Source organism: Cyclopterus lumpus, chromosome 9, assembly GCF_009769545.1.
Source record: "Cyclopterus lumpus isolate fCycLum1 chromosome 9, fCycLum1.pri, whole genome shotgun sequence".
NCBI classification, from domain to species: Eukaryota; Metazoa; Chordata; class Actinopteri; order Perciformes; family Cyclopteridae; genus Cyclopterus; species Cyclopterus lumpus.
The window spans coordinates 635001-650000 of record NC_046974.1 but is presented as its reverse complement, the minus strand read 5'-3'; the positions used below and the strand labels follow the sequence as shown (position 1 = coordinate 650000).

Below are 15000 nucleotides of genomic sequence, written 5' to 3'. Positions count from 1 at the left end.
ATTAACATAATGCACCTCATTAACATGATTCACCTCATTAACATTAATCACCTCATTAACACTATTCACCTCATTAACACTATTCACCTCATTAACATTATTCACCTCATTAACAATATTCACCTCATTAACATGATTCACCTCATTAACACTATTCACCTCATTAACATTATTCACCTCATTAACACTATTCACCTCATTAACACTATTCACCTCATTAACATTATTCACCTCATTAACATTATTCACCTCATTAACACTATTCACCTCATTAACATTATTCACCTCATTAACACTATTCACCTCATTAACCTCATTAACACTATTCACCTCATTAACATTATTCACCTCATTAACACTATTCACCTCATTAACATTATTCACCTCATTAACACTATTCACCTCATTAACACTATTCACCTCATTAACATTATTCACCTCATTAACATTATTCACCTCATTAACACTATTCACCTCATTAACATTATTCACCTTATTAACATTAGTAATATAATTAACATGATTTACCTCATTAACACTATTCACCTCATTAACATTATTCACCTCATTAACAGTATTCACCTCATTAACACTATTCACCTCATTAACATTATTCACCTTATTAACATTAGTAATATAATTAACATGATTTACCTCATTAACACTATTCACCTCATTAACATTATTCACCTCATTAACATTATTGACGTCATCAACATTAGTAATATAATTAACATGATTTACCTCATTAACATTATTCACCTCATTAACATTATTCACCTCATTAACATTATTGACGTCATCAACATTAGTAATATAATTAACATGATTTACCTCATTAACATTATTCACCTCATTAACATTATTCACCTCATTAACATTATTCACCTCATCAACATTAGTAATATAATTAACATGATTTACCTCATTAACATGATTCACCTCATTAACACTATTCACCTCATTAACATTATTCACCTCATTAACATTAGTAATATAATTAACATGATTCACCTCATTAACATCATTCACCTGATTAACATGATTCATGCATCACCATAAATGCAGATAATTGATGTGTGTGTATCAGGGCCCGCCCAGGGGGAGGAGCTTCGGTCTCTGAGGAGTCAGCTGTTATTGGTCCACAGTCAGCTGCAGTATGAACGTTTCAAGCGTCAGCAGCACGCCGTCAGAAACCGCCGTCTGCTGCGCAGAGTCATCAATGGCACCGCGCTGGAGGAGCACGCCGTGGCCATGGTAACGCATGTCAACACAGCATGAGCACGTTGTCATGAAGCGTGGAGTAGTGACGTCTACATGTGAACATCTTACAGAAGGGTCAGCTGAGCGTTCAGGACGAAGAGATTCGCTCTCTGAAGTCGAGTCTGCAGGAAGAACAGAGACGACACGCACAACTGCAGCATGACACACACACACACACCACCCAGCTGCACACACACAACCAACAGCTGCTGCTGCGACAACAGGACGAGCAGAGAGACAGGCAGAGACTCAAGGTGCTAACACACCAACACACACATCGTCACAATGTCTTGTGATGTTGTTTAACACTACCTGTGCTGTGATTGGCTGTTGCAGAGCGAGCTTCAGGAGTGTCAGAGCAGGTTAAGGGACCTGGAGGCGGAGCTTCAGAAAGCCAATAACAAGTCTTACAATGCAGAACACCAGCTGACCCAGCTGTCACTCAAGGTGAGGAGAGCTGCTGTAGAGTGTTTCTATTGTCCAACAGGAAGTCATCATGTGTCTATTGTCCAACAGGAAGTCTATTGTCCAACAGGAAGTCATCATGTGTCTATTGTCCAACAGGAAGTGTTCATGTGTCTATTGTCCAACAGGAAGTCTATTGTCCAACAGGAAGTCTATTGTCCAACAGGAAGTCATCATGTGTCTATTGTCCAACAGGAAGTCATCATGTTGTGTCATTGTGTGTCTGTGTGTAGTTGTGTAACCATGTGTCATTGTGTGTCTGTGTGTAGTTGTGTCATTGTGTGTAACCGTGTGTCATTGTGTGTCTGTGTGTAGTTGTGTAGCAGTGAGCAGCTGCAGCAGCAGATCTTCCTGTTGAACCAGCAGCTCGTCCTGCTGAGAGAAACCAACAGAGCTCTTAGTGAACAGCTGGATGGAGCAAAGACACACACACACACGGTGAGGACACACACACACACACGGTGAGGACACACACAGTGAGGACGGACACACACAGTGAGGACACACACACACACACGGTGAGGACACACACAGTGAGGACGGACACACACACACGGTGAGGACACACACAGTGAGGACACACACACACACGGTGAGGACACACACAGTGAGGACACACACACACACACGGTGAGGACACACACAGTGAGGACACACACACACACACGGTGAGGACACACACGGTGAGGACACACACACACACACGGTGAGGACACACACACACACAGTGAGGACACACACACACGGTGAGGACACACACACACGGTGAGGACACACACAGTGAGGACACACACACACACACGGTGAGGACACACACAGTGAGGACACACACACACACACGGTGAGGACACACACAGTGAGGACACACACACACACACGGTGAGGACACACACGGTGAGGACACACACACACACACGGTGAGGACACACACACACACAGTGAGGAGACACACACACGGTGAGGACACACACACACACACGGTGAGGACACACACAGTGAGGACGGACACACACAGTGAGGACACACACACACACACGGTGAGGACACACACAGTGAGGACGGACACACACACACGGTGAGGACACACACAGTGAGGACACACACACACACGGTGAGGACACACACAGTGAGGACACACACACACACACGGTGAGGACACACACAGTGAGGACACACACACACACACGGTGAGGACACACACAGTGAGGACACACACACACACACGGTGAGGACACACACGGTGAGGACACACACACACACACGGTGAGGACACACACACACACAGTGAGGAGACACACACACGGTGAGGACACACACACACACACGGTGAGGACACACACAGTGAGGACGGACACACACAGTGAGGACACACACACACACACGGTGAGGACACACACAGTGAGGACGGACACACACACACGGTGAGGACACACACAGTGAGGACACACACACACACGGTGAGGACACACACAGTGAGGACACACACACACACACGGTGAGGACACACACAGTGAGGACACACACACACACACGGTGAGGACACACACGGTGAGGACACACACACACACACGGTGAGGACACACACACACACAGTGAGGACACACACACACGGTGAGGACACACACACACGGTGAGGACACACACAGTGAGGACACACACACACACACGGTGAGGACACACACAGTGAGGACACACACACACACACGGTGAGGACACACACAGTGAGGACACACACACACACACGGTGAGGACACACACGGTGAGGACACACACACACACACGGTGAGGACACACACACACACAGTGAGGACACACACACACGGTGAGGACACACACACACGGTGAGGACACACACAGTGAGGACACACACACACACACGGTGAGGACACACACAGTGAGGACACACACACACACACGGTGAGGACACACACGGTGAGGACACACACACACGGTGAGGACACACACACACACAGTGAGGACACACACACACGGTGAGGACACACACACACGGTGAGGACACACACAGTGAGGACACACACACACACACGGTGAGGATACACACACACACAGTGAGGACACACACACACACAGTGAGGACACACACACACAATGGTGAGGACACACACACACACACAGTGAGGACACACACACACACACGGTGAGGACACACACACACACAGTGAGGACACACACACACACAGTGAGGACACACACACACAATGGTGAGGACACACACACACACGGTGAGGACACACACACACACAGTGAGGACACACACACACACACACGGTGAGGACACACACACACACACACACAGTGAGGACACACACACTTAGTGAGGACACACACACAATGGTGAGGACACACACACACACAGTGAGGACACACACACACAATGGTGAGGACACACACACACGGTGAGGACACACACACACACAGTGAGGACACACACACACAATGGTGAGGACACACACACACGGTGAGGACACACACACACACAGTGAGGACACACACACACACACAGTGAGGACACACACACTTAGTGAGGACACACACACAATGGTGAGGACACACACACACACAGTGAGGACACACACACACAATGGTGAGGACACACACACACGGTGAGGACACACACACACACAGTGAGGACACACACACACAATGGTGAGGACACACACACACGGTGAGGACACACACACACACAGTGAGGACACACACACACACACAGTGAGGACACACTCACAGACACACTGCTTATAATCAAATATAATTAAATCTTTCTGCTTTTGACCCGTCAAAAGTATCCAGCGGTGATTGGTGTGGCGTTCAGGGACCACCATGTTCCTCTCAGTGCTCAGTGTGTGTGTGTGTGTGTGTGTGTTGGTCAGGAGGTGTCCATGCTGCAGTGCAGTATGGGTAAGGAGTTCCAGCGGCTAACAGACAGCGACGTCCAGCAGAGACAGAAGCTGGAAGCAGCCAATCACAGGATCGCAGACCTGGAGACCCAGCTGGCCAAGAAAGACCAGCTGGTCCTGGATCAGAAGAAGCTCCTGGAGGACACCAAGGCCCAGAGCAGGTCAGGGTCCTGGAGTCAGATCTATGAGTGGTGTGTTGGCCCTGTCCTCAGGTGAGCGTTCACCTGTCCTCAGGTGAGCGTTCACCTGTCCTCAGGTGAGCGGCCCCCTGTCCTCAGGTGAACATTCACCTGTCCTCAGGTGAGCGTTCACCTGTCACTCAGGTGAGCGTTCACCTGTCCTCAGGTGAGCGTTCACCTGTCCTCAGGTGAGTGTTCACCTGTCCTCAGGTGAGCGTTCACCTGTCCTCAGGTGAGCGTTCACCTGTCCTCAGGTGAGCGTTCACCTGTCCTCAGGTGAGCGGCCCCCTGTCCTCAGGTGAGCGTTCACCTGTCACTCAGGTGAGCGTTCACCTGTCCTCAGGTGAGCGTTCACCTGTCCTCAGGTGAGCGGCCCCCTGTCCTCAGGTGAACATTCACCTGTCCTCAGGTGAGCGGTCACCTGTCACTCAGGTGAGCGTTCACCTGTCCTCAGGTGAGCGTTCACCTGTCCTCAGGTGAGCGGCCCCCTGTCCTCAGGTGAACATTCACCTGTCCTCAGGTGAGCGGTCACCTGTCCTCAGGTGAGCGTTCACCTGTCCTCAGGTGAGCGTTCACCTGTCCTCAGGTGAGCGGTCACCTGTCACTCAGGTGAGCGTTCACCTGTCCTCAGGTGAGCGGCCCCCTGTCCTCAGGTGAGCGGCCCCCTGTCCTCAGGTGAACATTCACCTGTCATCAGGTGAGCGGTCACCTGTCCTCAGGTGAGCGGTCACCTGTCCTCAGGTGAACCTTCACCTGTCCTCAGGTGAGCGGTCACCTGTCACTCAGGTGAGAGGTCACCTGTCACTCAGGTGAGCGTTCACCTGTCCTCAGGTGAGCGTTCACCTGTCCTCAGGTGAGCGGTCACCTGTCCTCAGGTGAGCGGTCACCTGTCACGCAGGTGAGCGTTCACCTGTCCTCAGGTGAGCGTTCACCTGTCCTCAGGTGAGCGGCCCCCTGTCCTCAGGTGAACATTCACCTGTCCTCAGGTGAGCGGTCACCTGTCACTCAGGTGAGAGGTCACCTGTCCTCAGGTGAGCGGTCACCTGTCACTCAGGTGAGCGGTCACCTGTCACTCAGGTGAGCGTTCACCTGTCATCAGGTGAGCGGTCACCTGTCCTCAGGTGAGCGGTCACCTGTCCTCAGGTGAACATTCACCTGTCCTCAGGTGAACATTCACCTGTCCTCAGGTGAACATTCACCTGTCCTCAGGTGAGCGGCCCCCTGTCCTCAGGTGAACATTCACCTGTCCTCAGGTGAGCGGCCCCCTGTCCTCAGGTGAACATTCACCTGTCCTCAGGTGAGCGGTCACCTGTCCTCAGGTGAGCGTTCACCTGTCCTCAGGTGAGCGTTCACCTGTCCTCAGGTGAGCGGTCACCTGTCACTCAGGTGAGCGTTCACCTGTCCTCAGGTGAGCGGCCCCCTGTCCTCAGGTGAGCGGCCCCCTGTCCTCAGGTGAACATTCACCTGTCATCAGGTGAGCGGTCACCTGTCCTCAGGTGAGCGGTCACCTGTCCTCAGGTGAACATTCACCTGTCCTCAGGTGAGCGGTCACCTGTCACTCAGGTGAGAGGTCACCTGTCACTCAGGTGAGCGTTCACCTGTCCTCAGGTGAGCGTTCACCTGTCCTCAGGTGAGCGGTCACCTGTCCTCAGGTGAGCGGTCACCTGTCACTCAGGTGAGCGTTCACCTGTCCTCAGGTGAGCGTTCACCTGTCCTCAGGTGAGCGGCCCCCTGTCCTCAGGTGAACATTCACCTGTCCTCAGGTGAGCGGTCACCTGTCACTCAGGTGAGAGGTCACCTGTCCTCAGGTGAGCGGTCACCTGTCCTCAGGTGAGCGGTCACCTGTCACTCAGGTGAGCGGTCACCTGTCACTCAGGTGAGCGTTCACCTGTCATCAGGTGAGCGGTCACCTGTCCTCAGGTGAGCGGTCACCTGTCCTCAGGTGAACATTCACCTGTCCTCAGGTGAACATTCACCTGTCCTCAGGTGAGCGGCCCCCTGTCCTCAGGTGAACATTCACCTGTCCTCAGGTGAGCGGCCCCTGAGTGACAGCTCGTTGTGTTTCAGAGGTGAGCTGTCGGCGTGTGAGAGTCGCTGTGAGGCTTTGAGGAGAGTCACACAGACCCTTCAGACGGAGACGCTTCACCTGTACAGCCAGATCCACCTGGACACACACAGCCGGCCTCAGGACAGGTAAACCACAGTGATGATGTCACAGGTGATGATGTCAGTGAATAGGTCATGTGATGTCATCTCTCTCGCCTTCAGGCCAAACGACGGCAGCGTTGCCTCACCAGCTCCTCAGGGCGGCCACAAGCCCCGCCCCTTCTCTTCTTCTGTTAGTATCATAAACGGAGCTGCGGAGACCTTCTCCTCCTCCCCCCTGCACCTCCTCTCCTGCTCCTCCTCCCCAATGGCCGTCGGCTCCTTCTTGGAGCAGCGTGCACGGCAGCTGTTCGGACCGACCAATCACAGCCAGGAGGAGGAGAAGGAAGAGGGGGAGGAGGAGCAGCAGCAGGAAGAGGAAGAGGAAGAGGAAGAAGAGGAGGAGGAGGATGAGGACCACGAGGAGGACCACGAGGCCCTGCCAGATAGCCCTCCTCTGGGTCAGGAAGCAGAGGTCCTCCTTGCAGGGAGTCCTCAGACCTCCTCTGGACCTCCTGCAGACCTGACGCTCGCCGTCAGACAGAGGAGGCACGAGCTCAGCATCATGGACTACGATGAGACGCTGCCCGAGTACTGAGGGGGGGGGGGATTATAGAGGGATGAGGGGGGATTATAGAGGGATGAGGGGGGATTATAGAGGGATTAGAGGGATGAGGGGGGATTATAGAGGTTTGAGGGGGGATTATAGAGGGATGAGGGGGGATTATAGAGGGATGAGGGGGGATTATAGAGGGATGATGGAGGGATGAGGGGGGATTATAGAGGGATGATGGAGGGATGAGGGGGGATTATAGAGGGATGAGGGGGGATTATAGAGGGATGATGGAGGGATTATAGAGGGATGAGGGGGGATTATAGAGGGATGATGGAGGATTATAGAGGGATGAGGGGGGATTATAGAGGGATGAGGGGGGATTATAGAGGGATGAGGGGGGATTATAGAGGGATGAGGGAGGATTATAGAGGGATGATGGAGGATTATAGAGGGATGAGGGAGGATTATAGAGGGATGAGGGAGGATTATAGAGGGATGATGGAGGATTATAGAGGGATGAGGGAGGATTATAGAGGGATGAGGGGGGATTATAGAGGGATTATGGGGGGATTATAGAGGGATGATGGAGGATTATAGAGGGATGAGGGATGATTATAGAGGGATGATGGAGGGATGAGGGGGGATTATAGAGGGATGAGGGAGGATTATAGAGGGATGAGGGAGGATTATAGAGGGATGAGGGGGGATTATAGAGGGATGAGGGAGGATTATAGAGGGATGAGGGAGGATTATAGAGGGATGAGGGGGGATTATAGAGGGATGAGGGAGGATTATAGAGGGATGATGGAGGATTATAGAGGGATGAGGGAGGATTATAGAGGGATGAGGGAGGATTATAGAGGGATGAGGGAGGATTATAGAGGGATGAGGGGGGATTATAGAGGGATGAGGGAGGATTATAGAGGGATGAGGGAGGATTATAGAGGGATGAGGGAGGATTATAGAGGGATGATGGAGGATTATAGAGGGATGATGGAGGATTATAGAGGGATGAGGGAGGATTATAGAGGGATGAGGGGGGATTATAGAGGGATGAGGGAGGATTATAGAGGGATGATGGGGGGATTATAGAGGGATGATGGAGGGATGAGGGGGGATTATAGAGGGATGAGGGGGGATTATAGAGGGATGATGGAGGATTATAGAGGGATGATGGAGGGATGAGGGGGGATTATAGAGGGATGAGGGGGGATGATGGAGGGATGAGGGGGGATTATAGAGGGATGATGGAGGGATGAGGGGGGATTATAGAGGGATGAGGGGGGATTATAGAGGGATGATGGAGGGATTATAGAGGGATGAGGGGGGATTATAGAGGGATGATGGAGGGATGAGGGGGGATTATAGAGGGATGATGGAGGGATGAGGGGGGATTATAGAGGGATGAGGGGGGGATGAGGGGGGATTATAGAGGGATGAGGGGGGATTATAGAGGGATGAGGGGGGATTATAGAGGGATGATGGAGGGATGAGGGGGGATTATAGAGGGATGAGGGGGGGATGAGGGGGGATTATAGAGGGATGATGGAGGATTATAGAGGGATGATGGAGGGATGAGGGAGGATTATAGAGGGATGATGGAGGGATGATGGAGGATTATAGAGGGATGAGGGGGGATTATAGAGGGATGATGGAGGATTATAGAGGGATGAGGGAGGGATGAGGGGGGATTATAGAGGGATGATGGAGGGATGAGGGGGGATTATAGAGGGATGATGGAGGGATGAGGGGGGATTATAGAGGGATGAGGGGGGATTATAGAGGGATGATGGGGGATTGTAGAGGGATGATGGAGGATTATAGAGGGATGATGGAGGATTATAGAGGGATGATGGAGGGATGAGGGGGGATTATAGAGGGATGATGGAGGGATGAGGGGGGATTATAGAGGGATGAGGGGGGATTATAGAGGGATGATGGAGGGATGAGGGGGGATTATAGAGGGATGAGGGGGGATTATAGAGGGATGATGGAGGATTATAGAGGGATGAGGGGGGATTATAGAGGGATGAGGGGGGATTATAGAGGGATGATGGAGGGATGAGGGGGGATTATAGAGGGATGAGGGGGGATTATAGAGGGATGATGGAGGGATGAGGGGGGATTATAGAGGGATGAGGGGGGATTGTAGAGGGATGATGGAGGGATGAGGGGATTATAGAGGGATGAGGAGGGATGATGGAGGGATGAGGGGATTATAGAGGGATGATGAGGGATGATGGATGGATGAGGGGATTACAGAGGGAGGATGGAGGGATGAGGGGGGATTATAGAGGGATGATGGAGGATTATAGAGGGATGATGGAGGGATGAGGGGGGATTATAGAGGGATGATGGAGGGATTATAGAGGGATGAGGGGGGATTATAGAGGGATGAGGGGGGATTATAGAGGGATGATGGAGGGATGATGGAGGGATGAGGAGGAAGGATGATTGAGGGATTATAGAGGGGGGAGGATGGATGGATGATTATAGAGGGATGTCCACGACAGAGACCGGTCCAGGATGAGGTCTTAGTCCACGACAGAGACCGGTCCAGGATGAGGTCTTAGTCCACGACAGAGACCGGTCCAGGATGAGGTCTTAGTCCACGACAGAGACCGGTCCAGGATGAGGTCTTAGTCCACGACAGAGACCGGTCCAGGATGAGGTCTTAGTCCACGACAGAGACCGGTCCAGGATGAGGTCTTAGTCCACGACAGAGACCGGTCCAGGATGGGGTCTTAGTCCACGACAGAGACCGGTCCAGGATGAGGTCTTAGTCCACGACAGAGACCGGTCCAGGATGAGGTCTTAGTCCACGACAGAGACCGGTCCAGGATGGGGTCTTAGTCCACGACAGAGACCGGTCCAGGATGAGGTCTTAGTCCACGACAGAGACCGGTCCAGGATGGGGTCTTAGTCCACGACAGAGACCGGTCCAGGATGGGGTCTTAGTCCACGACAGAGACCGGTCCAGGATGGGGTAAACATAAGGGCCACTCATGACAACGTTAATGTGGTAATGTGTATCATAAATGACACACACCCATATGTGATGGTTTACCATCTGTTCATAAAGTGTCTCTTATTGACTTTAAGTGGCATCCATCGCAGCCTTAAGGTTGATAACAACAATGGAACTCTTTGTATAAAATGCTATTTGATATATATTGTGATGTGATGATGTCTTTCCCTTATTAAAGTGAAGTGACCTGAGCTGTTTGACCTTTGTGTTCTTGGCTGGTTGAATTCTTTATGGTGTGGCTTTGTTTTCTTGTGGCCTCTGTTGCGTTGTTGTTTATACATTGTGTATATTTACCTCCTGACGTCACAAACATTTCCTCATGAATTGGCAGCACTTTAAAGACGTTTTGAATTCAAACAGTTTGAGAAAGCAGCCCTCTTGTCACGCGCTCCGTGGTTCACGTCAACATGCTCCATGGAAGTCGGCAGTGTGGTCACAAGTTCATCTGGTCGCCTGCTGCTGGCTCAATTGGACGTTATTTCAAAGTAGAAACAGATGATCTGAGTGGTCAGATCCCCGACTCTCAACTGTTTGACGACCCAAAGATACAAGTTCGAATCCCCGATTTTTTTATATATATATATATATATATATATATAGTATTTAGTTGTACTGCACTACAGAGTTCTTCTACGTGACACGTGTTTGCACAAAACAAGCTCCAAAGTCGATTATGTTTTATTTGTAACAATTTTATTTCAAAGGAAGAGCAGTTTGGTAACTTCCTGTTTGAACTCAGTGGACTCTTTCTCTCAAAAGACTCGACACGAGAGGGAAGTCAACAACAAGTCTCCAGTTAACATGGCCGCCAGTCAAACCGTAACATGGCCGCCAGTCAAACAGTAACATGTTACACCAGTCAAACAGTAACATGTTACACCATTCAAACAGTAACATGTTACACCAGTCAAACAGTAACATGTTACACCATTCAAACAGTAACACGTTACACCAGTCAAACAGTAACATGTTACACCAGTCAAACAGTAACATGTTACACCAGTCAAACAGTAACATGTTACACCATTCAAACAGTAACATGTTACACCAGTCAAACAGTAACATGTTACACCAGTCAAACAGTAACACGTTACACCAGTCAAACAGTAACATGTTACACCAGTCAAACAGTAACATGTTACACCAGTCAAACAGTAACATGTTACACCAGTCAAACAGTAACATGTTACACCAGTCAAACAGTAACACGTTACACCAGTCAAACAGTAACATGTTACACCAGTCAAACAGTAACACGTTACACCAGTCAAACAGTAACATGTTACACCAGTCAAACAGTAACATGTTACACCAGTCAAACAGTAACATGTTACACCAGTCAAACAGTAACATGTTACACCAGTCAAACAGTAACATGTTACACCAGTCAAACAGTAACATGTTACATCAGTCAAACAGTAACATGTTACACCAGTCAAACCGTAACACGTTACACCAGTCAAACAGTAACACGTTACACCAGTCAAACAGTAACATGTTACACCAGTCAAACAGTAACATGTTACACCAGTCAAACAGTAACACGTTACACCAGTCAAACAGTAACATGTTACACCAGTCAAACAGTAACATGTTACACCAGTCAAACAGTAACATGTTACACCAGTCAAACAGTAACACGTTACACCAGTCAAACAGTAACATGTTACACCAGTCAAACAGTAACACGTTACACCAGTCAAACAGTAACATGTTACACCAGTCAAACAGTAACATGTTACACCAGTCAAACAGTAACACGTTACACCAGTCAAACAGTAACATGTTACACCAGTCAAACAGTAACACGTTACACCAGTCAAACAGTAACATGTTACACCAGTCAAACAGTAACACGTTACACCAGTCAAACAGTAACACGTTACACCAGTCAAACAGTAACATGTTACACCAGTCAAACAGTAACATGTTACACCATTCAAACAGTAACATGTTACATCAGTCAAACAGTAACATGTTACACCAGTCAAACAGTAACACGTTACACCAGTCAAACAGTAACATGTTACACCAGTCAAACAGTAACATGTTACATCAGTCAAACAGTAACACGTTACACCAGTCAAACAGTAACATGTTACACCAGTCAAACAGTAACATGTTACACCAGTCAAACAGTAACATGTTACACCAGTCAAACAGTAACATGTTACATCAGTCAAACAGTAACACGTTACACCAGTCAAACAGTAACATGTTACACCAGTCAAACAGTAACATGTTACACCAGTCAAACAGTAACATGTTACACCAGTCAAACAGTAACATGTTACACCAGTCAAACCAGCATGGTGTCCAGGGAGTAGACTAGTGGTGGAGAACAGGTGCAACAAATTAAGACGAAGCATTTGCAGAAGAATTAAAAACGGAGAAAAATGGATATTGAACTTAACTACACTGTTAAATAAAATTAAAATAACTCAAATTGTAAATAAGGTAGTAAATCAAACAAACTCTATATGTTTAAGCATCTTTGAGTGTCTAGAAAAGCACAATATAAATTCGAAGTATTATTATTATTATTAAAAACGGTCCCCGACATTAGAGTGAAAACTCATCAGAATATTATAATATATTGTATATCTGCTGCGGTCACATGGCTCTTATTATGAAAACCGGAAGACTTAACAACAGTAACAGGAAACGGATGTGACGGAGTGTCCTCGCGGCTCCGTTGCTCAGCGACGCCAGCAGAAACTCGCGGATGACGTCGCTCCCTAAGCAGCAAGCAGACGTTGACAGGTGAGGAGCTTTCTACTGCACAGATGACGTCATGTCGGTACACCTCTAACCTTTTGAGCTGAATGACGTCATGATTAAAGTTAGCTAATGCCGTGAGTTAGCCGCTCTGGTCCTGGCCCGGTCCCAGTCCCGGTCCCAGTCCCGGTCCCAGTCCCGGTCCTGGTCACCGTAGCTCTGCCTTTCACAATAAGATATCACGCTTCAACAACTATGCAATAAAAGCTCCTTAATTTCCATTTGAGGGAATATTATCACCTGTCAATCACTTGCAAACAGCATCTGATGCATAGAAATAAGCACACACATGTTGTTTATAACAATTACTGCTGCTATATATATATAATGATAGTTATATATAGAGTTAAATATAGTTATTACTATTCATGATTGTCTGTAGCTCAGGTTCTCTTTTTTACTTTTAATGAAGGAAAATTATCAGATGTTTATCCAGAGAAAGTTCACATGTGATGTGTTCATGGTCCCCCAGGAAAAAAGCAGCACCTCATGATGGATGAGACAGTAAAACCTCTGAGGGTTCCTCCTCACATGTCCGAGTACGCCGACAAGCACAACTTCTCACACCTGCTGCAGGTAAGAAAGACCTGCAGCAGCTGTGAGGTCCAGCAGGAGGACCACTGAGTCTGTGTGTGTGTGTGTGTGTGTGTGTGTGTGTGTGTGTGTGTGTGTCTGTCACAGAGCATGCTGTCCAGCCTCCTGGTGGACCAGCCTGAGGATCCGATTAGTCACCTGACCCGCCTGCTGCAGAGGACCAGTGTGGACGGTAAGTCTCTCTGTTGGGGTGGAGCCACCAGGAGGAGCCTTGTGAGGACGTGTAGAACGTCCTCCAGCCACTAGGTGGAGCTGTGACTCCACTTCCTGTCTGTGCTGAGCTTTAATGCAGAATATTGATTGTGTAGTTCAACATGGCTCCTTGTTGTCTCCCTGGTCAGTCCCCAGGGTCCTGGTCCTCGGCCCTCCAGCTGTTGGTAAACACACAGTGGTGAGTCAGCTGATTTTAATATTAAACTGCAGACAAGACGATGTCATCATCACACATCTCTTCTTCTGTGGTGCTTCTTGTCATCCTTCAGGCCACAAAGCTGAGTGCTGAGCTGAGAGCCGTCCATGTGACCACAGGGAGTCTACTGGACACAGAGCAGGTACACACACACACACACACACAGAGCAGGTACACACACACACAGAGCAGGTACACACACACACACACACAGAGCAGGTACACACACACACACACAGAGTAGGTACACACACACACACACACAGAGTAGGTACACACACACACAGAGCAGGTACACACACACACACACAGAGTAGGTACACACACACACACACACAGAGCAGGTACACACACACACACACAGAGCAGGTACACACACACACACACAGAGCAGGTACACACACACACACACAGAGCAGGTACACACACACACACACACAGAGCAGGTACACACACACACACACAGAGCAGGTACACACACACACACAGAGCAGGTACACACACACACACACACAGAGCAGGTACACACACACACACAGAGCAGGTACACACACACACACAGAGCAGGTACACACACACACACACACACAGAGCAGGTACACACACACACACACAGAGCAGGTACACACACACACACAGAGCAGGTACACACACACACACACAGA

At 49.2% G+C, this 15000-nt stretch overlaps 2 protein-coding genes and 1 long non-coding RNA gene across 9 annotated transcripts in view; all 3 read left to right on the top strand.

The window, feature by feature from the left end:
• Positions 1-7582, top strand: part of tsc1a (TSC complex subunit 1a) — a 23649-nt gene extending 16067 nt beyond the window's left edge. Inside the window, exons 16-22 of the mRNA XM_034542587.1 lie at positions 1091-1257; positions 1335-1517; positions 1600-1710; positions 2044-2166; positions 4620-4807; positions 6893-7018; positions 7094-7582. Coding sequence (XP_034398478.1) covers positions 1091-1257; positions 1335-1517; positions 1600-1710; positions 2044-2166; positions 4620-4807; positions 6893-7018; positions 7094-7568 — 1373 coding nt within the window. The 3' untranslated portion in view covers positions 7569-7582. The remainder of the gene's footprint in view (positions 1-1090; positions 1258-1334; positions 1518-1599; positions 1711-2043; positions 2167-4619; positions 4808-6892; positions 7019-7093) is intronic.
• A 2350-nt stretch (positions 7583-9932) lies between these two features.
• LOC117736925 lies at positions 9933-10754 on the top strand. Its single transcript, XR_004610001.1, has 2 exons — positions 9933-10057; positions 10093-10754. It is a non-coding gene; the product is annotated as an uncharacterized LOC117736925 (long non-coding RNA).
• A 2446-nt stretch (positions 10755-13200) lies between these two features.
• Positions 13201-15000, top strand: part of ak8 (adenylate kinase 8) — a 36249-nt gene continuing 34449 nt past the window's right edge. For 3 of the 7 annotated variants that reach the window (XM_034542567.1, XM_034542566.1, XM_034542563.1), the window contains exons 1-4: positions 13201-13317; positions 14014-14098; positions 14268-14317; positions 14409-14477. In XM_034542567.1, the coding sequence (XP_034398458.1) occupies positions 14017-14098; positions 14268-14317; positions 14409-14477 (201 nt within the window). In that variant the 5' untranslated portion in view covers positions 13201-13317; positions 14014-14016. Of the gene's footprint in view, positions 13318-13804; positions 13909-14013; positions 14099-14267; positions 14318-14408; positions 14478-15000 lie in introns of all 7 variants that reach the window. The other 4 variants (XM_034542562.1, XM_034542561.1, XM_034542564.1 and 1 more) reach the window with 3 other exon arrangements.